Genomic DNA, 22,611 nt, shown 5'->3' on the forward strand with positions numbered 1-22,611 from the left:
CCCTAAATGGTCAAACTGGTCCAATTCGGCATCGACTTTTAACCGCAATGCATGGGGGACTGGGCAGGCGTGGAAATAACAAGACTGTGCCTGTGGGTTTGTGCTGATTCGGGCCACAGCCCCTTTAATTGTACCCAGTGTATCTGCGAAGACCTCTGGGAATCTGGCCAGGGCCCCCTCGGGACAATGCGGGTTCATTCAGCATACCCTCTGCAGGACAACTTTCAAATGGCGCAGCCAGTCCTAACCCAGCAAATTTGGTCCCCCGCCACAGACTACCACCAAGAGTAGGTTAGCGGATTGGTGCCCATAAGTCACCAATACCTGGACAGTGCACTCAATGGCCCACATCTGTCCGGCGGTGCAAGTGACCAACCTGGCCTCGGTGTCGCAGTGAGTCCATGTGTGGAGGCTGGTGCGGATGCCCTCAAATGTGTGGTCAAATGTCAGCTGGATTCCGGTCAGCAACTCTCTTTGCACGGTGGCGACCTGGATCCCGTAGACAAAACGGCCGCAAAGGGATTCACTCAGGATAGGCCTGAACTTGCAAGTTATTTTTTCATTCAATCATGTGATGTGGGCATCGCTGGCTGGACCAGCATTTGTTGCCCATCCCTGAGGGCATTTACGAGTCAACCACACTGCTGTGGATCTGGAGTCACATGTAGGCCAGACCAGATAAAGATGGCAGATTTCATTCTTTAAAGGACTTTAATGAACAGATGGATTTTTACCACAATCGGCAATGGTATCAGGGCCATTGTGAGATTTTTAATTCCAGATTTTCTTTCATTGAATTCAAATTCCACCAACTTCCCGGGTGGGATCCGAACCTAGGACCCCAGTTCATTATCCTTGGTCTCTGGATTACTATAGTAAGAAGTTTTATCACACCAGGTTAAAGTCCAACAGGTTTGTTTCGATGTCACTAGCTTTCGGAGCGCTGCTCCTTCCTCAGGTGAATGAAGAGGTATGTTCCAGAAACATATATATAGACAGATTCAAAGATGCCAGACAATGCTTGGAATGCGAGCATTAGCAGGTGATTAACTGCTATTTGGTAAACTGGATTACTAGACCAGTGACAATGCCACTACACCACTGCCTCCCCAAATCTCAGCCAGTTTCCTTAAACGCACCAAAACATCACTGTTTGGTTCATCTTGGGCTTGGGTGGCCATGTGGAGGCGGAATTGGCGAACGATGAATGGCGGTTTTGGATTTAAGTGGTTTTCTACCAAGGCTACCAAAACTACAAAAAAAACAGGAGTCCGATGCGTTCAGGTGTGTCAAGCTTTTGATAAGTGCATATGTTGGCCCACCATCAGTAGAGTTACGGTCTGCCGTTTATCTCCAATTATGGCGTTGGTCCGAAAAGAAATTGCATATGCTCTACATATTGAGCCCAATCATCGTTTGTTGCATCAAAGGCCTCCATCTTTCCTGCATGAGGCATCTCAGTCAGTTTAGGGAATTCCTCTTGCAGCCTAGACAAATGGTCCAGGTGTGGAATACGCAGTGTTGGCGGCAATTACATTTTAGTCTCGTCCCCAGTGTAGAATCCGACGGGAGAGAAACACTCCTAGGACGCACGATAGGGTACAAAGAAAGCGATTTATTAAGATGCACTACTAAACTCCCATGCCCGAAGGGTCACCCTCCCTGACCTGCACCTAGACCAGGGGGTTTTTACAATGTGGAGCCTTCCCTGTTAAGGGGGAAGCTCTGCCCCAATTACCAGGCTAATTCATACTCGTTTTGTGTTGATGGGAACCCGTTGGTGCACCCTCCCCATCTTACCAGGGAGTCATAACAAAGTGCAGTTAAATTTATCTCAGATTACTATAACAAAGTTTTCCCACATTTGGTGTTGAGCTGGTGTGCCTGTCGATATTTTGTATGCCTTTTTTGAACGTAGGAACATACAAATTAGATGCAGGGGTAGGCCACTCAGTCTTTTGAGCCTGCTCCGCCATTCAATAACTCATGGCTGATCTGATTGTATCCTCAACTCCACATTCCTGCCTACCCCGATAACCTTTCACCCCCTTTGTTAATCACGAATCAGGGATACAACATTTGCAATCCTCCAGTCCTCTGCTGCTACTTCCATATTGAAGGAGGATTCTAAGATTATGGCCTGGGCGACCACAATCTCCATCTGAATTGCCTCAGTTAACTAGAATATATCACATCTGGACCAGATGGTTTTTCTACTGTGATCCCAAACATTTGGATACATCCAGTTTATTATTTTAATCCAATCTAATTTCTCTATTGTACATTGCCAGCATCCTCTTCTTCAGTAAAAACAGATGCAAATTAGCCATTTAGTACCCCAGCCATGTCCTTCCTCCACAAGTAGATCTCCTTTACGGCCCTAATCGACCCTATCCTTTCTTTAACTTCTGTTTAGAAAAGACTGTAACCAGCTTATTTATTCTCATACTTGCTTATCTATTCTCACACTTTGTTGCCCCTCTTATTTCTTTTCTCAATTGTTCTCTGTACATCGTGTATTCAGCTTGGTTCTGTACTGAATATGAACCTGACATTGATCATGTGCCTGCTTTTTCTGTTAGATTTTAATTTGTATATTTTTAGTCAATCCGTATATTTTTAGTCATTCAGGGAACCCTAATTTTTGAAACCCTTCATTTCTTCCTTTTGGGAATATGTCTGATTGGTACACTGAAACTATCTACTCATTGCAGATCTTCAATTGCTCATTTACTGTTTACCCAATAATCTTTGATTTCAATCCACCTGCACAAATGCCTTTTCAAGTCATTGAAATTAATTCTCAGATGAATATTTTCACATTTTATTTTTCATTGTCCTTTCCAACAACTGCTTTTTTATGACCATGATTGTTTTCCCAAATGCTCGCCCACTGAAACTTGCTCTAATTGCCGCACTTCCCCAGGACTAGACCCAGCATTGCTTCCTACCTCATTGAGCTAGCAACATACACATCATGAAAGTTCTCTGGTACACATTTCAGAAATTACTCTCCCTCTTTACACTTTATTTTTCCAGTTTATATAAGGATCATTGAAATTTCCCATAATTGCAACTCCATAATTCTTGTATTCTACTGCAATTTGCCTGAAATTCTGGTGGCCTATAATGCATGTCCAGCAACATCTATATCCTCCAATGTTCTTTTAATTCTAACCAAATAGATTCTGTCTTTGAATCCTCAAGTACATTATTCCTTGTGCTGAAATCGTATCTGATCAATACTGCCACACACCCTCCTCCTCTCATTCCTTCCCCATGTTTCTTGGAAACCTTGGAGCCAGCAATATGAAGTGATCATAGCTCTAGTTGTTTGAATAAAGGCTTGGTTATTACCATTCATAATTCCATGTGGCTATTTGTTCCTGAAGCTCACCAACCTTAATTACTATTCTCCTTTCATTTGTACAGTGCACTCGTATCTCATCTTAGGCTGTCTTACATTTTCCCTGTCTAATCAGTCCAACTTCTGAACCATTCTTTATTCTAAAGATATTTGTCTCCCTGATGTGATATGTGGATGCTGCTGGCAAGACCAACATTTCTTGCCCATCCCTTATTGCCCTTGAGAAGGTGACGGTGAGCCACCTTCTGGAACTGTTAGAGTCTATTTGGCATGGGTGCTCACACAGTGCTATTGGGACATTTCCAAGATTTTGATCCAGTGGCAATGAAGGAACATTGATTTATATCCAAGTCTGGATGGTGCGTGGCTTGGAGGAGAATTTGCAGTGATGGTGTTCCCATGCATTTTCTGCCCTTGTCCTTCTAAGTGAGAGGTCACGATTTGGAAGATGCTGTTGAAGGAGCCTTGGTGAATTGCTGCTGTGCAGCATGTAAATAGTACACACGACTACCATTGTGCATTACTGGTGGGAGAGAGTGGATGTTTAAGTTGGAGGATTGGGTGACAATCCAGTTCACTGCTTTCTCCTTGATGGTGTTGAGTTTCTTGAGTATTGTTGGAGCTACAATCATCAGGCAAGTGGGAGAGTATTCCATCAAACTGTTGACTTGTGCCTTTTGTACAGGCTTTGGGAAGTCAGGAGGTGTGTTACTCACCTCCGAATTCATTAAATCAAGAGGTTAGATTCTCTCTTTTTGGAGATGGGGATTGCCCAGCATTTGAGTGGCATGAATGTCAGTTGCCACTCACAAATCCAAGCTTAAATCCAGGTTTTGATGCATATGGACATGGGACTGCTTCAGAACCTGAGGAGGAGAGAATGGAACTGAACACTGTGTGATAATAACTAAACATCCCCATTTCTGAAGGAAAGGTTATTGAAGAAGCACCTTTTGGGCCAAGGTTCCAACTGCACCATTTCTCCAGATTCATGTCAACCTCCCTCCTCTTCCTGCTCCTCAACTCACTAGCACTTGACACTGGGAGTAATCCAATGACTACTATCTTTTAAGGTCCTGCTCTTTAACTTCCTACCTAGCGCCCCACATAATGTTCTGCATCTGTTCACCAATGTCCTTTACCCTGGCACCAGGAAGATGACATAATAATAATAATAATTGTTTATTGTCACAAGTAGGCTTCAATGAAGTTACTGTGAAAAGCTCCTAGTTGCCACATTCCGGCACCTGTTCAGGGAGGCTGGTACGGGATTTGAACCTGCACTGCTGCCTTGTTCTGCATTACAAGCCAGCTATTTAGCCCACTGTGCTAATGCAGCCCCTACATCATGTTGCATTGGTGCTTAAACAGAAATACCCTCTATTACCTGGCTATCAAATCCCCAATGATGGCTGCTTTTCTGCACTTCATTGTGCCCCACATAATCATTTGCCCCCATCTGCTGTGGATGTGCTGGAGCAGCACTCTCCTGTTGCCTGCAGCGGAATTCAGTACTGAAACTAGTTCAAGAGTATTACTCTTCCAATGGATTCCTCCACCATCTTCTTTTTCCTACCCTGCTAAATAGCCACCCAAATACTGTTCTTCTGAACCCTCTGGTTGCAGGATGACCACTTCCTAGTACATGCAATCGAGGAAACAAAAAATACCATCCAAGGAACTTTGCTTGTAGATGTCCCAAGGGAGGGATATTAAGACCATCTGTAGAAATAACTGGTACCTTGCATTGTTAGATGTAATGTGGATTAAGTATTCAAAATACTGTCCTCATTTCGGGTGGGAAGGAAACTGGGAATTGAGAAACTAAAGATAGAAATCCTTGTAAGAATTTTTTTTTTATTGCATTTCTTTCTCAGTTGCTGGTGCTTGTGGTTACCTGATAGGAAAGATTTCCTATATGAAGACATGCCAGGAGAAGTTCATGAGACTGGAGAATTCGCCACTTGGAGATGCTCTACGGCAAACGCGTAGAACATTCCAGCATCAGTCAGTTGCTATTATTTCATGTTTTCCAGAATTCATTCAATTATGTAGTCAAAGAATTCTTTGTGCATGTTATAATGTATAATAGTCTGCAATTAGTCTCTTGAAAAGCTAGAGATATATATTCATATTTATAGTTTGCACTTGAATATTCTCAATACGAAGTAACACAAAGCAGCTTCTTTGTTTTTGGCGAGAAGCATTCTTCTTGCTGTTTCTGTCAGAAGCAAGGGTTTTCAGCTGGACATTAAAGAAAAGCCTTCTCATGTAGGAGCTGACTTTTCAGTTTGTACTAACTAAAATGAAAGCAGGATAATTCTCCAACTTCATAGCTATGAAAAGATATGAAAATCTATTTTTCAGACGTTGGAACATCTAAATTATTTTTTTTAATGATGTACGTCAAGAATATTGACAAGTGTTTCTGAGGGCTAATATAAAATAAAATATGCCGGAAATGCTGAGCAGATCAGACAGTATCTGAAGAGCGAGTAAACATTTCAGCTTGATGACCTATTGTCAGAACAGGTTTTGATTCCGAGGGCAACATGATATTCTGTACAATGCATATAGTAGGCCAAATGAAACCATAATAACCAAACCATGAAGGAATTGATAGCCTATAGCTTTGAATGCAAAATGTTACTGCACTATCCGTGCCTCGATTAAATGTAGAAATTATATGTTTGTAGACCCAGGTAACTGTTAGCACTTGAATTACTTTCACGACCAACATATATGACAAGAAATGTACTTTCTCTGATAAAATGGCTTATTTGAAATAAACAAATAGCATATAATTATCTAATTTATAAGCAGTATTATAATCTTTTCATTGTGCTAGGGTCTGAAATGGCAGTGATACCTAAATAGTTTCTCGTCTTTTAGAGCAATTATGCTGTGCGTTTGCAGTTCCCTGAAATATTTTTGACTTTGCAGCATTGCTAAATCTGCAGTATAACTACAGTCAAACCAACAGCTCCAAGTTTGGAAGTTGCTTCATCATGGGGAAATAGTTTCACACAGCTTTATCTTCTCTCAGACTGTTATAATTTTTTTAACTTTCTTATGCCACTAAAAAGCTGATAACACGGCTTACTCTTGAAAATGAAATGAAATGAAAATCACTTATTGTCACAAGTAGGCTTCAAATGAAGTTACTGTGAAAAGCCCCTAGTCGCCACATTCCGGCGCCTGTTCGGGAGGCTGGTATGGGAATTGAACCGTGCTGCTGGCCTGCCTTAGTCTGCTTTCAAAGCCAGCGATTTAGCCCTGTGCTAAACAGCCCCTTACTACCAGCTCTTCACTACCATTTAAAAGTTCCACAGGTTAACAAATCTATTCAAGTGTGCACATATGGCGATCTAGTATTCCCTGACTGCAGAGATGACAAATTTCTGCCTTTTGACAGAATTTCGATTTTTGAAGTTTGGAATCCTGCCCTTTGAAATGCTCTCCATAGTGCTTTGCTTTGTAGATAATCCAGCATAGTTTACGCTGTCAAAATACAAACCTCTGGCCTAGAATTTCAACATGCACCATTATCTTGCCTACCAGATTAGGGATGTGATAAATACTTGTCTACAGAAACTGAGTTTGATAATACATTCAAGGGGTGAGTCTTCCTCATTTTCATTGTTTCCACCTCTTTCTTTATGACTCTCCTTAAAACCTACCTCTAACCAAGTATTTAGTCACCCATCGTAATATTTATTCCTTTACATCGGTGTCAATTTTTGTCTGAATATGCTTTCTTGAAACCCATTTTTCTACATTAAAGACATAGTTGCACGTTATCCTTGAGTGGTATGGTGGATCCAAGTTGCTGTGTTTGTACCTAATATCTGCTAATAAGCAACATCAAGCCAGTCAGTTAGAATAGTGTAAACTGACCTATTAATGAATACATTTTCACGGCCATATTAGATTTATTCTATGCTGCATTGCGCGTACTGACTGTGTTAAATACTGAAATGTTGAGGTCACATTGTGATTTTATACAAATGCATTGGTCCATAGTCTTGACAATAATAGAAGGTAAACAAAGAGAAAACTAATGTTTCCACCTACTTCAAGTTTAATAATTCCAACAATTGTAATGGCTGTGAAGCGTTTGCATTCATTATGGACCAAAGTAAAACCTGCCCGGGCACAACTTGTCCATGGAGATCCAAGTGCAAAATTAGAAAGTAGATGAAGTTATTCCAAAAATTATCTTGTACGGCAAGAGTTGAACTGATGACCCTCCCTTCTCCCAGTCATAGGTTTTGTTGCTGTAATCAAGGGTGCATTAGTGTGGAATTGAATGACAATCTTGGAATTACATGTCTTTAGTTGAATAAATTGTATTTTGAACATTCAGGTGTATTTTTATATTTGGTAAATTTGAGGTTAGCTGAAGAATTTTGCATTTGGTTACAATATGACATAAAATCATGCAAACAAACGAGAAATAGTTTGAAAATCAGATTATGATTTTGAATGTTTCTTCTGGGCTCCACTCCAGCTTGAAAAATTGATGTTAAAAGGAGCATTATTAACCTTTGAGATGAGAAATAAATATCCAGTATGATAACATAAATAATGCCATGAGAACATGCATCATTTCTTCGTACATCGTCTTGTAGCTTCCATTGTTTCTCTCCAGCACACCCACTTTCACAATCCTAACCATCTAGAGGTATATGTTAATTTTGTATTACAGGCATTTGTATCAGAAGTCAGAATTTTCAGACAACACTGTAGAGCATCTACAGCCTGAAGTAAATAGCCCGACCTCCTACCCTGGTGATCACAGCTATAGTGACCATTCTGAACCCAATTATGAGTCCGTTCCATTCAGTTCCTCGCTCAGTGAGTCAGCTCCTACAGGGATTGATGACCGTCCAACAGGTATTTTGTGTGCTATTTACATTTGCAATAATATTAGAGTTTAATAATTTTTTCAGATAATGCAACAAATTTTCAAAACACAAACTGTTACAGTACAGAACAATTATTTCCTCAAACATAAGAACAGATAAAAACAAGATAATTTCAGAAAATGGTCCTTAAGAGCTAGTGTCTCCATTTATACAAAGATCAATCAGAAAATGGGGGGGGGGTGGGGAAGAAGAGGAAAAGGCTAAATAAACATGGTAAAATGACATAATAGGTTGCACTCCTTTCTGTATAGCAAAATCAAGACTTGCAACATGGCTCACAGGAAACTTGCAAGTGCAGGTCTGACACAGCGGAGCCTATAAATCTATGATAGGGTCCCATACTTTATGGAATGTATCAGACTTCGAACAGATCACAGATGTCATGAATTCCATAGAATATGCTCCATAATTATTTTATGCCAATTTTGAATCAAGGGATACTTTTCACTGAGTAGGGGCAGAGGGTATTTTTCCAAGCTGCAAAAGTTGGGATGTTATACAGCCATTTTTCGTTAGTGTCAATAATTCTGCTATCTGGATGACCCAGAATTAGGAACAAAAAATCAAATTCCAAGGCCATGCAAAATGTCCTGTCAAGCTCCTTAACTGCACCAGATCAATAGGATTGAATATACAAGGCATTGGTAAGACCTGCACCTGGAGTATTGTGCACAGTTTTGGTCCCCTTATTTGAGAAAAGATATAGTGGCATTAGAGGCAGTTCAGAGGAGGTTCACTCGATTGATTCCAGAGATATGGAGTTTGTCATATGAGGAGAGATTGAACAGTTTAGGCCTGTACTCTTTAGAGTTTAGAAGAATGAGGGGAGATCTAATTGAGGTATACAAGATGCTAAAAGGTATGGATAAAGTAGATGTGGAGCTGAATCTTCCTCTTATGGGGCATTCTAAAATGAGAGTTCATAATATTAGAATAAGAGTGAGCAAATTTACTTCTCCAAAGGGTTGTGAATCTGTGGAGTTAGCTACCCCAAAGTGCAGTGGATGTAGGCACAGTGAGTAAATTTAAGGAGGAGTTAGACAGATTTTTAATTTGTAATGGGTTGAAAGGTTATGGAGAACGGACAGGACAGCAGAGTTGAAGCTAGGCTGGGATCAGTCATGATCACATTGAGGGTGTTAGGCTTGGCAGGCTAAATTGCCTACTCCAGCTCCTAAGTCATGTGTCTAGCGAGGAGATGCTCTGGCTGATTTCGCAATCCAGCTCTTGGTCTGTAACATTGTAGGTAGCAGCTGAGGAATGGATCAGCCATGATAGAATGGCGGAGCAGACCCGTGGGTCAAAAGGCCTAATTCTGCTCCTATATCTTATGAACCTATGAATCTTGACACAGAACCTATGCAGTGTATGTAATCATCCTCGATTACCAAGAACATTGGGGATATAGCAGGATCGAACCCATGTCCCAGACTCAGAGTGACATGCAAACAGCACAATATTTTGAACTGAGTCTCCTCCATTCTGTTACATACTGATATCTTATTGGCATAATCCCATCTACTACCCCATGTCTCCTTGTTACTAGTAGTTGCTAAGTCTCTTTCCCAAGATTGCAAGGTACCCAATATACTTGCACAGTATCTGGAACACAAGGTGTCATAAAACTTGCTGATTAACTGTTTAGACTTCGCATTAGTCAGGCTTTTTTCCACCAGGGAAATAGAAGAGTCAATACATGTGGTTGTTTTGTTAAGGATAAAGTCTCTTAAGTTCCAAATACTTAAAAAAGGAGTGTCTCTGAATGTCAAATTGTTGGACTAGCTACTCAAAGGATGACAAGAAGGCACCACTGAATATATCTCCCATCCCACAAATGCCTCTATCTCTCCAAATATCGAATCCATGGTCCATAAGACTTGGTGGGAAGTCCAGGCTGCCCTGAATGGGAGAGAGAGCGGAACTCAGTTTAAATTTCCCTTCCAATTGACAGACCATTCTCCACACTCTTAAGCGTATTAATAATTGTAGGATTTTCGCACCTAGCAGAGCCTGACCTAAAGTCCCCATAGAACAACAAGGTCTGTAAAGTATATACCAGCTGGTCTGCTTCAATATTGAGCCAAATGGAAATGGATTCCTTTCTAACCCAGTCTCTTATAAATCTAAGATGAGATACTAATAGGTACAATTGAACATTCGGCACCCCCAAGCCTCCCTTAGAACCTGAGAGCTGCAGCTTAGTCAACTTCAAACGAGGTTTTTTAACCCAAATGAAAAAGCGAATCATTCCATTAATCTTCTTTGAGACCCCAGCAGACAATAAGATTGGTAATATCTGCAAGGGATACAGCAATCTAGGCAAAACATTCACCTTAATCAATGCAATCCTACTCACCCATGATACCGGCCGGGAGGACCAGTGAGTCAGGTCCCACCTGATCGATGCAATCGACTGAGGGAAATTGGCCCCATATAGTTGCTTGAAGAAAGGGGTACTTTCAACACCCAGATAAGTAAACCCCAAAGAGGACCATGTCAAGGGGAAGTTAGCAAGGGGAGGTGGTCTATCCCTCTGTCCCCCCACCATCATTGCCTCAGACTTTGTAAAATTAATCTTATAACTGGATACGGTGCTAAATCTAACAGATCAATAATGGCAGGAACCAAAATGTTCGGCTTTGATATAAACAGCGTAAAGCATGATCTTATGCTGCTTCCCTCCACAGCCCAGCACAAAATCAAAGGATCCTGTCCAATAGCCTCTGACAAAGGCTCCATAGCCAATGCGAACAGCAAGAGGAATAATGGGCAGCCCTGCCTGGTCCCTCTCTGGAGACCCAAATTCTCAGATCCAAAGCATTCCTGAGCACTGCTGCCAAGGCTCCTATGAAACACTGTATCCTACTCAACATATTCCTCTCCAACACAAATCTCTGCAAAGTATAAACCAAGTAGTTCCATTCCACCCAAACAAAAGCTTTCTCCATCTAAGGAGATCACTAACCCATCCATTGCCTGCTTTTAGAAGACTTGGATGACATTCAGTAATCTTCTGACATTGTAAAAATTCCAACCATTGTGAACCCAGTCAGAACCCTCTCCTCCTCTCTCTCTCTCTCTTCCTTCCTTCCCCCCCCCCCGGGTGATCAACTGGCGAATTCCCTCTAAACGCAGCACCAACACCTTAGCCAACAATTTCAAATCAACATTCAGAAGCAAGATTGTCCTGTAGGAAGCACATCCTCTTTGGTCATACCTGCCTTATAAATCAGGGAAGTATTCCCTTTCCGGAGTGTTGGCGCCAACAGTCCTGCCTCAAATGAATGACAAAACATATCAGTTAACGGATCTATCAACAGGTCCTTAAATTCCCTGTAAAACTCACACCCAAAAACATCCAGGGACCTTAACTGGTTGGAACTCCCTAATGGCCATAGTCATCTCTTTTTTGGAGAAAGGAGCATTTAGGACCAGCCATTGATCCTCCAAAGCCAAAAGAAGCTCAAGGGTAGAAAAATAAATTACATATCTGTCAGGACATCTCCGGACTGGCCTGAATTATATAACTCAGCATTATAAAATTCCTAAATTCCCTGTTAATGTCCTCCGTTTTAATTATTCTGTTACCCCTGGAATCGCGTACAGAGGGGATAGCCCAAGAATCATCCCTCTCATTGGTCAAAAAAGCCAAATGCCTACTCGACTTCATAAACTTTAAACGCCTCTCAGGCCGCTGAGTCAACAAGGAATCAAATGCCACCCGAGCTGCGTTAACCTCCTTCAACATCTGCCAGTTGGGATTCCTCTATATTCTTTCTCCACTTCAGCCAATCTGCCAGCGTGGCTTTCCACCATTCTACGCCTCTTGTTGACTGTGTAGAAAATAGCCAACACCCTAGCATGCACCTTGCAAATCACAAAAATGGACGGGGTCACATCAGGAAGGGATTTGACTGAGTAAAAAGAGCTCAAACTCTCTCTTAAATTATTCTCTCTCAAAATAAAAAAGGGACACGTAAAACTCCATGACCTAGATCTGGAGGGGTAGACCCTCGACTTAAAAACTCAAGAAAAACAGGAGGATAGTCAGAGATTATGATGCTACTTCTAGAACAAGAAGCGACCAAATGTAGGATTGCTCAAGGCATGAAGAAATAGTCAATTCCAGTATGACATTGGTGAGGAGCCAGGAAAAATGTGAACTCTTCGCCTTTAGGGTGTAATGTTCTTCACACATCTAAATATCCCACCTCCTCACATACTGACACTTACACCCTTCTCTGTCAGGTGATTTCTGGTCACTGGGAGCTTATCCACCAAGGGATTCAAATGACAATTTAAAGTCCCCACCCAAAAAAATAACAACAGTTGTTATTCCAGTGAGGACTTGTAAGACATCCTACGGCCACAATATCATTACCATCAGGAGACATACTCCTCAAAAAAAAAAAGAGAAAAGCCAACATGCGAATGGGTGCCAAATGGCACTCCCATATTATGGACTTATAATGGCCTAAACCTTTCATCCACCTCCTGGCAATGGCGCTACTCAATTCTATCATGATTAAAGGATACCAAACAACCATTGTTATTATCACAAAGTTACGGATAAGAAGATAATTGACATGCGGCACAGCTGCCACAAATGAAGTTCCCTGAGATTATTAAGTATAAAACATTCGATAAAGTGCTCAGTTGATAACGCAACCCAATAAACCAGATATATGACCATAAAAGATTAATAACAGGGATAAAGTCCAAATATTTCAAGCAGCTGCAGATCATCAGACCAAATCCACACCTGTGGATTTTACAACAGCCAGATTATCTAAAGACTGAAAGGAGTTATCATATTGCACTCTGGGTCGCAGGATAAAACGGTCTAATTCACTACAGCTACCATGAGCTGTTTTTCAACTTCATTGCTGTCTCTATGTTTCTGCTGTGTTGCCGCTGAGAAGTCCTGGAAAAAAGAAACTCTTGCCCCTTCATGGAGCCAGATCCTGCCATGGGTCACCACGCCCGAACCTTCTGGCGATCTTTGAAGTTATGAAAGTGAATGATTACAGGCCTGGGATGTTGATTGTGGGATATAGTGCGCCCTTTCCAGCTTTTCATGCCCAGCCTTCACATCCAGCTTAAGGAAACGAGGTAACCAGCTCTGAAAAATCCTAACAGGGATTCTACCCTCCATTCCTTCTGGTACACTGATGACGCGAACATTTTCTTCTGGCCTCAGTTTTCCAGTTCCTCCAGGATTTCTGACACATCACATAGGTGGTTTTCCAAAGATTGAATGCGAGCTTCATTTTCGACGCTCAGGATTCTTTTTTCAGTTCCTTCGAGCCTTTCACTAGTATTCTGCAGCTAGTTCTCCTGAACACTTCAATTCTGTTAGCAAGTCTAGTTTGTCATCAATTACTATGATAATTTTTGCAGTCATCATTTGCACCATCTTTAAAAACACCAGGTCGAGAGCTCACTCGAGGATCAGGTCACCATATTGAGAAGATAGCTCCACCCTCATTGCATCAGACTGCTCCCCCTTGTCACCCAGCTTTCTTAGGATTCCTTTTTAAAAATAAATTTAGAGTACTCAATTAATTTTTTGCCAATTAAGGGGCAATTTAACGTGACCAATCCACCTATCCTGCACATCTTTAGGTTGTGGGGGTGGAACCCATGCAAACACTGGAAGAATGTGCAGACAGTCCCAGAGCCAGGATCGAACCTGGGACCTCCGTGCCGCAGCAGTGTTAACCACTGCATCACTGCGCCCTTAGGATTCCTCAGCATTTTGTTCTCTAAAAGTCTTATAGGGACCTAATATGAAGTATTAATTTCTGAATCAAACTCACCTGCAGGATAAAAGAAGAATTATAAAATGTGTAGCGCCAGAGGCTGCGGAAAAGCTGCTATTTCCGCAGCCGCATCACATGGTCCGATCCCAGTGGATCTTTAAGTAATAGATCTATTTAATGATAGATCACTAAATGTAGGTGAGTTTGATTCACTGCAACCTTAGGGGATTTTCACAGTAACTTCATTGCAGTATTAATGTAAGCCTACTTGTGACACTAATAAAGATTATTATAAGATTGTCCAATACTTTAGCAACGTTCTTCTGAAAAGCTGGCTAATTTTTGTCAATTATTTTGTCTTTGTGCAGCAATAACCCGAGACCTTGTTATCCATTAATGGTAGTTCCATAATGCGGAACTGTATCAACTTAGTGCCAATCCACAAAACTTTGAAAATTTAGAAGCTTCATATCAAAATCTGACCACTCCAACAAATAACGACAATCTCTGCAAAACTAATAGAACATAAGAAATAGGAACGGTTGACAGTATGGCCCATTGGACCTGCTCTGCGATTTAATACGATCATGGAGGATCAGCTTTAACTCCACTCTCCTGTCTTCTCTCCATATCCTTTGATCTCCTGAGTCTATCTTCAACCTTAAATATATTCATTTTGGAGCATCCACAATCCTCAGGGGGAGAGCATGCAAAGGATTTACAGCCCTTTGAGTGAAAACTTTCTCGTCATCTCGGTCCTAAATAATCAGCCCCTTATCCTGGGACTGTGCCCCTTTGTTCTAGATTCCCAGGCTAGGGGAAGCAACCTATATGTCCACCCTATGAGGTCCCATCAGAATGTTGCATGTTTCAATTAGATTATTTCTCATTCTTCTAAACTCTATAGATCATAGATCCAATTTACTCAGCTTTTCATCATAGGCCAACTTTCTCACCCCAGGAACCAATCTCGTGAACCTTCACTGTGTCAATGCAAATGTATCCTTCTTTTAAATATGGAGACCAAACCTGCACTCAATACTCTCACCAAAGCCCTGTATAATTGCAGCAAGACTTCTTTACTCCTATTCTCCAATTTTCTTGCAATAAAGGCCAACATATGCCATTTGTCTTCCTAACTGCCTGCTGTACTGCATGCTAACTTTCTATATTTCTCGTAAGAGTACACCCATGTCCCTCTCAGCATCATGTTTAATGCCTTTTTAAAATTTATATTTTTCTATTCTTACTGCCAAAGTGAATAAATAACATGACAATTCCCCACATTATACTCCTGCTACTATGTTGCCCACTCACTTAATCTATTTATCTCTTCTTGCAGCCTCTTTGTGCCCGCCTCACAATTTGCATTCATACCTAGCTTTGTACCATCAGCAAAATTAAATATTTACTCTGTTTCTTCATTTAAGTCGTTAATATGGATTGTAAGTAGCTGACGCCCCAGCACTGATCCTAAGCTAGGGGAGTACTGACTCTAGTTTGCTGCATGCCAAGTTGAAAATCCCCTTTGCTCTGTTGGTTAACCAATCCCATATTGTTATATATTACTGCTATTCCCTTAGCACTCATCTTGTATATTTGTCTTTTGTGTGACACTTCATTGAATGGCTTTTGGAAATCCAAGTTTGCTAGATCTACTGATGCCCCGCCATCTACCCTGCTAGTTACATCCTCAAACTCGTACTATTTCCCTTCGGTAAAGCCATGTCACTTTGAAAACTATAATTTTATCAGACAAAGTGCATTATTAAGACTTCCTTAATAATAAATTGCAGTACTTTCCCAACAACTGATGTCAGGCTAACAGTTCCCTGTTTTCTCTCTTCCTGTTTTCTTCAGATTTTACTTCCTTAAACTTTTACAGTACATTTTATCTGATGATATTAATTATCTTAATTTCCTCACACTTATTATGCCCTCAGTTACCCTCTTCTTGTATGTAACTGGTAACATCTACTGTGAAGAGAAACATAAAATATTTTGTTCAATGTCTCTGTCATTTCCATATTCCCCTGATAGTTTTCCTGTCTCTGGCTGGGATTTTCCACTCCCATTTCCATCGAGTGGGTTTGGCAATGAGAACGGAAAATCTTGCAGGAGGTCCAAATCACATTTCACTCAATTGTACGCACCCCCGCCAGTGACGTAGCATGTTTCCCAACTTTCAAAATTGGGAACATAATGTAGGAGGACAGGGTGTCCATGGAAGGGATTAAGGCCAAGTGAGAAGAAGAGTTGAGGAGGTAATGGGAGAAGGTCTGTAGTGTGAGGTGCTACGAAGGGTGAATGCCTCAACCTCATGCACGAGGTTGGGGCTGATACAACTGAAGGTCGTGTATAGGGTGCACCTCACAAAAGCGAGGATGAGCCGGCTCTTCGAGGGGGTGGAGGATATCTGTTAGCGGTGCAGGAGGGGCATCGCAAACCATGCACATATGTTTTGGTCCTCCCTGAAGTTGGAGAGGTATTGGTGGGAGATCTTTGGTACCATCTCTGGGGTACTGCATGTGGATTTGGAACCGTGTCCCCTAAAGGTCATTCTCGGGGTGTCAGACCGGCCCGAGCTGCAGGCAGGTGCGGGGGCAGATGTTTTAACCTTTGCCTCGCTGATTGCCCGGAGGTGGGTCTTGCTGGGGTGGAGGTCAGCTTCTCCATCCTGTGCCTCAGTGTGGCGGGGCGACCTGCTGGAATTCTTGACCCTGGAGAAGGTGAAATTCGAGTTAAGGGGGGAAGGAAGTATTCTACAATTCATGGGGACTGTTTATCATACACTTTCGGGAACTTGTTGCCATTGAACACAGGGCGGGGAAGTAGAATAAAAAGATTTTTTTTTTTTAAGAGTTTGCAAATAACACAAAAGATTGGCCGGGTGGTTAACAGTGAGGTTGCCTGTCTTGGGTTACAAGAAGGTATAGATGAGATGGTCAAATGGGCAGAAAAATGGCTGCTGAAATGTAATCCTGAAAAGTGCGAGGTGACATACTTTGGAAGGAGTAATGTGACAAGAAAGTATTCAATGAATGGCATGACAACACATGTAAGTTCCGAGGAACAAAGGGATCTTGGCGTGTTAGTCCATAGATCTCTGAAGGCAGAAAATCTGGTTAATAGGGTTGGTGAAAAAGGCATATGGGAAACTTGCCTTTGTCAATCGAGGCATAGATTACAAAAACAGTACGAAGTCTTACAACACCAGGTTAAAGTCCAACAGGTTTGTTTCGATGTCACTAGCTTTCAGAGCGCTGCTCCTTCCTCAGACCTGAGGAAGGAGCAGCGCTCCGAAAGCTAGTGACATCGAAACAAACCTGTTGGACTTTAACCTGGTGTTGTAAGACTTCGTACTGTGCTCACCCCAGTCCAACGCCGGCATCTCCACATCTTAGATTACAAAAACATAGAGGTCATATTGGAGTTGTACAGAACTTTGGTGAGGCCACAACTGGAGTACTGTGTGCAATTCTGGTCGCCACATTATAGGAAGGATGTGATTGCATTGGAGGGGGTGCAGAGTCGATTAACCAGGATGTTGCCTGGGATGGAACATTTTAAACTGAAGAGAGGTTGGATAGGCTTAGGTTGTTTTCGCTGGAGCAGAGAAGATTGAGGGATGACCTGATCAACATGTACCAGATTATGAGCGGTGTGGATAGGGAGCAGCTGTTCCCCTTAGTTGAAGGGTCAGTTACGAGGGAACACAAGTTCAAGATGAGGAGCAAGAGATTTAGGGATTATTTAAGGAAATGCTTTTTTACTCAGAGGGTGGTGACGGTCTGGAATGCACGGATGTGGGGGTGATAGAGGTAGGTTGCCTCACATCCTTCAAAAGTACCTGGATGAGCACTTGGCATGTCATAACATTCAACGCTGTGGGCCAAGTGCTGGCAAATGGAATTAGGGCATGTCAACTGTTTTTCATGCATCGGTGCAGTTTCAATGGGCCGAAGGACCTCTTCTGTGATTTCTTCCTATCATTGCTCAAGCCTTCATTTACCCACAAACCGTGCCTGCACAATTCAAATACTGCTTTTCAAAGAATTTCCAAAACTGTTTAAATCGATTTTTAACATTCTTTGGGATCATACCTAACAGGTCATCGTGGTTTAGTTTTCCAAACATATTTCGTGCATATTCATAAAGGTCAGTGATGTTCCCACTAATAGTTTTATGTATTCCTGTAGAATTGATTTTCATGATCATATTATTCTGTTCGAGAAAAAGATCCACTTCAAACAAGAGTGAGTGTTGCTCACACTTTATTTTTGAATTATAAACTCTTTTTATCAGTACAAACGTCTTGGTGCCTTTGTTTAGGACAACTTCAGATTCGCCTTTTTGAAAATTATTTCAGTCCAAGCAGCATTGCTAATTCGAATAAACTTTCAAAACCACTATTCACTTCTTTTTCCTTTAAAAAGCATCTCCTAAAAACTGAGGGTTAGTCAGAATGGTAGCCATTGAAGAAGCAAAGCGGAAATTTAATCATGTAATTTTATTTTCCAGTTATTATTTTAGAAACATTTTGGGAGAATTTTCAATTAATTTAATTTGGAAAACATTTTGATTCAGGAAAAGAGGCTAATCATCGAATCCCTACAGACCAGAAGGAAGCCATTCAGCCCATCGAGTCTGGACCCACCCTCCAAAAGAGCACCCGACCTAGGCCTACTCCTCCACCCTATCCGTGTAGCCCCTTAACCCCACCAAACCTTTGGACTCTAAGAGGCAATTTAGCATGGCCAATCCACCTAACCTACACACCTTTGGACTGTGGGAGGAAACCGGAGCACCCCGAGGAAACCCACCCAAACACTGAGAATATGCAAACTTCACACAGGCAGTCACCCAGGTCGGAACCAAACCTGTCGCTGTGAGGCAGCAGTGCTAACCGCTGTGCTATGCTGCTAATGTATACCAATGTTTGTACATATTCAGTATTTGTTTTTCAGAAGCTAAACTGTTGTCTAATTGTGAGCACTAATTGCAATTGCATTATAGAATTTACAATTTGCAGCTTTAATACTAAAGCTTTCTCACTTGAAACTAGCATCATTCCTGGATCTGAGTTGCCAACCTGGAAACATATACCTGATGGCCCAAAGCATACCTGATGGCCCAAAGCAGTCTGGGGCAAGTCAGCCAGTACTCCTGGGCCTTCTACTCCTCATTGCTCCAGACTAAGGCTTTTCCCAAAATGACATTGCATCCTGTATATTGCATCTTGCTTGTTTTGCATTGCATTTCTTTTGGTGGACACTGTACAGTTTCTTTAACCACTTCTAAGATTCGTATTATTTGCTTCCAACCACAGGTTTCTTGAACTTCTTCTAAAATAAGTGTATTTGCTTCTGACCACAGCACCTGGCCCAGTGATAGAAGAATCAAAGCCTCAAAGGAAATCAATGTCATACGACGAATTGAGAAACAAAAATAGGGAATTATACGAAGTGACAGTGGCACAAAGAGCAGAATCTCATCACAAACCAACTCCACAGAGATTATCTAAAAGCAAAGAAGGTCAATTATGGATTTTTTAATGTATCCTTTCTCAGAGCATACTTCTACCTTTCCCTAAGTTGCTTCTTGAACTGATGCTGATCTTGTGATGGTGTTCCCTTCATGATGTTAGATCAGGATTGACAGAATTCTGATTGAATGATATCTGCCCGGAATGGTGATGTATGTCTAACTCAGAATCATAAGTTGGGTGGAGCAGTGGCGTAGTGGTATTGTCGCTGGAAGAGTAATTCAGAGACCTAGGGTAATGCTCTGGGGACTCTGGTTCAAATCCCACCTCAGCAAATGGTAAAATTTGAATTCGCTAAAAATCTGGAGAAGATTGTGTTTAAGTGTTCTTAAATTGATGGTTAAGACAAATCTGGCTAGATTGTAATTGGTTGTGGTATGATTGCCAACATATTCAATTCCAGCTGCTGTCTGCAGCCCTGTTTATTTGTATGTTTTAGGAAGATGAGCTTGCCACAAAAAATGTTTTAAAGAGATTTGTTTTACATAAGAACACAAAGATAAAAGGACCATTTCTACTGGAGTTACAAAGAGATTGAATGGTCTTTTTAATAACGAAGAGTCAATCACCACCTTTGCCTCAGTTGATTTGCTGCCAAAATGATCCATGACTTTATCTCCAGACTCAGCTTTTCTAGTATTCTCCCAGCTGACCTTCCCATCTGCCACTCTCCAAAAACTTCAGCTCATCCAGAATACTCTGATGCTCATAATTTATCGCAGACTTACCCATCACTCCTGTCATCATTGGCCTATGCTGGTCCACGATAAAATTTACACCATTGCACTCGACCCACTTCATGCCTCACCCCTTCCAATTTCGTACTTTTCCAGCTCTCCAAGCCTTTAAGAGCTCTGCATTTCACAAACCCTGGTATCTTCTGCATTTTGAAGACTTCTCGCTCCACTTTTCATTTACAAACAATTTTATTGAGGTATTTTTTGGCATTGTAAACAGTTACAGATTACAGAAATATGCAAACATCAACAAAAAAACCAACACTTCAGCCAAACCATAATGCACATACCCGCTCCTCTCCCATAGACACTACCCGCCTATTTATCCCTCCTACTCTACTCTAATCTCTCTTTCCCCCTCCCCCCTCCTGCTGATGTTCACTCTCCCGCAAAGAAGTCGATGAATGGTTGCCACCTGCGGATGAACCCCAATACAGATCCCCTCAAGGCGAACTTGATTTTTTTTCCATACCCAGAAAACTTGACATGTCTAAATGCCATAGTTCGGTCTTCGGGGGTTTTGAGTCCCTCCATGCCAGCAGTATTCGCCGCCGGGCTATCGGGGAAGCAAAGGCCAGAACATCGGCCTCTTTCTCCCCCTGGACTCCTGGGTCTTCCGAAACCCCAAAAATTGCAATTGCCACCTCTGGACTCATCACCGCCCTTGTTTTCAGCACCCGGGACATGACCCCGCAAATCCCTCCCAGTACCTCCTAAGCTTAGGGCATGCCCAAAACATGTGAACGTGGTTCGCTGGTCCTCCCGCGCATCTAGCGCACTTGTCCTCTACCCCAAAGAATTTGCTCATCCGAGCCACCGTCATGTGGGCCCGGTGAACGACCATAAACCGAATCAGGCTGGGCCTGGTACATGTTGCGGTTGAGTTTACCCTACTCAGGGCTTCCGCCCATACCCTGTCCTCCATCTCCCCGCCGGGCTCCTCCTCCCATTTGAGTTTCAGTTCCTCTGTCTGGGACTCTTCTACCTTCATGAGCACCTTGTAAATATCTGAGACTCTACCCTCTCCTCCTCCTCCTCTAGAGACTATTCTGTCCTGGATCCCTATTGGCGGGAGGCGTGGGAAGGATGGGACCTGTCTGCGTACAAAGTCCCGCACCTGTAAGTACCTAAAGTCATTTCCCCTTTCCAGCCCAGCTTTCTCCTCCAACTCCCTCAAACTCGCAAAGTTCTCCTCCAGGAACATATTGCTCACCCCCGCCCGCCGCCATGCTCGAAACCCTCCATCCATGTTCCCGGGGGCGAATTGATGGTTATCACAATTTGGAGCCCAGACCGACGCTCCCACCTCCCTTGCATGCTTTCTCCACTGGCTCCAAATCCGCAGGGCCGCCCCCACTACTGGGCTGGTGGAGTACCTGGCCGGCGCAAGCGGTAGGGGAGCTCTCGCTCCACTTTTAACATTCAGTTAGCTTTGGAAATCCCTCCATAAACTCTCTTACCTCCCCACCTACCTCTCGTGTTTTTTAAAACATTTTTATTAAAATAAGGATGTACATAACAACATACAAACAATCAATCAATAACAAAATAAACAAACACAATCCTCCTATTTGAGATCTTTTTCTCTTATTGCCATTAAACCTTTCTCTCTCTCTCTCTCTCTCTCTCTCTCTCTCCCTCTCTCCCTCTCCCTCTCCCTCTCTCTCTCTTTCCCCCCCCCCCCCCCCCCCCCCAATCCCATCCCATCTCCCCTATCCACCTTTTACCCGCTGGCAACAAATAGATCCTTCAATTGAGACAACAACAGCTTTCATCTCACCCAGAATTCCCCATCTGAGCCACGAAGGGCAAACTTAATTTTCTCAAGTTTAAGGAATTCCACAAGATCCCCTAACCATGTTGATATTTTTGGAGGATCTTCTGACTTCTATTCTAATAAAGTTCACCTCTGGGCGATCAATATGACAAAGGCCACCACATCGGCTCTTTTCCCTTCTGTTAGTCCTGGTATTTCTGACTCGTCAAAAATTGCCTCGAGGTCCCGGTAATATTTATACCTCCACAATTTTTGATAATGTTTCACATACCGAGCTCCAAAACCCCACTAATCGTTCACGTGACCAGAACGTGTGGACATGGTTAGCTGGTCCTCCTTTACACTCTCACTTTTATCTTCTACCTCTGTGAAGAATCTGTTCATTCTTTCCTGTGTCATTTGCGCTCTATCTACAATTTTGAATCAAAATAAGCTCACCTTAGCACATGAAGATGTAGTATTGACCCTGTGCATAATTTCACTGTATTCCAATTT

At 42.2% G+C, this 22,611-nt stretch overlaps 1 protein-coding gene across 5 annotated transcripts in view; it reads left to right on the forward strand.

Annotated features, from left to right (window-relative positions):
• The window catches only part of ociad1 (OCIA domain containing 1), a 48,338-nt gene that overhangs the window by 20,809 nt on the left and 4,918 nt on the right, over positions 1 to 22,611 (forward strand). For all 5 annotated transcript variants that reach the window (XM_072496740.1, XM_072496736.1, XM_072496737.1 and 2 more), the window contains exons 5-7: positions 5,245 to 5,374; positions 8,076 to 8,263; positions 19,434 to 19,592. In XM_072496740.1, the coding sequence (XP_072352841.1) occupies positions 5,245 to 5,374; positions 8,076 to 8,263; positions 19,434 to 19,592 (477 nt within the window). The remainder of the gene's footprint in view (positions 1 to 5,244; positions 5,375 to 8,075; positions 8,264 to 19,433; positions 19,593 to 22,611) is intronic.

This window comes from Scyliorhinus torazame, chromosome 3 (genome assembly GCF_047496885.1).
Source record: "Scyliorhinus torazame isolate Kashiwa2021f chromosome 3, sScyTor2.1, whole genome shotgun sequence".
Classification (NCBI taxonomy): Eukaryota; Metazoa; Chordata; class Chondrichthyes; order Carcharhiniformes; family Scyliorhinidae; genus Scyliorhinus; species Scyliorhinus torazame.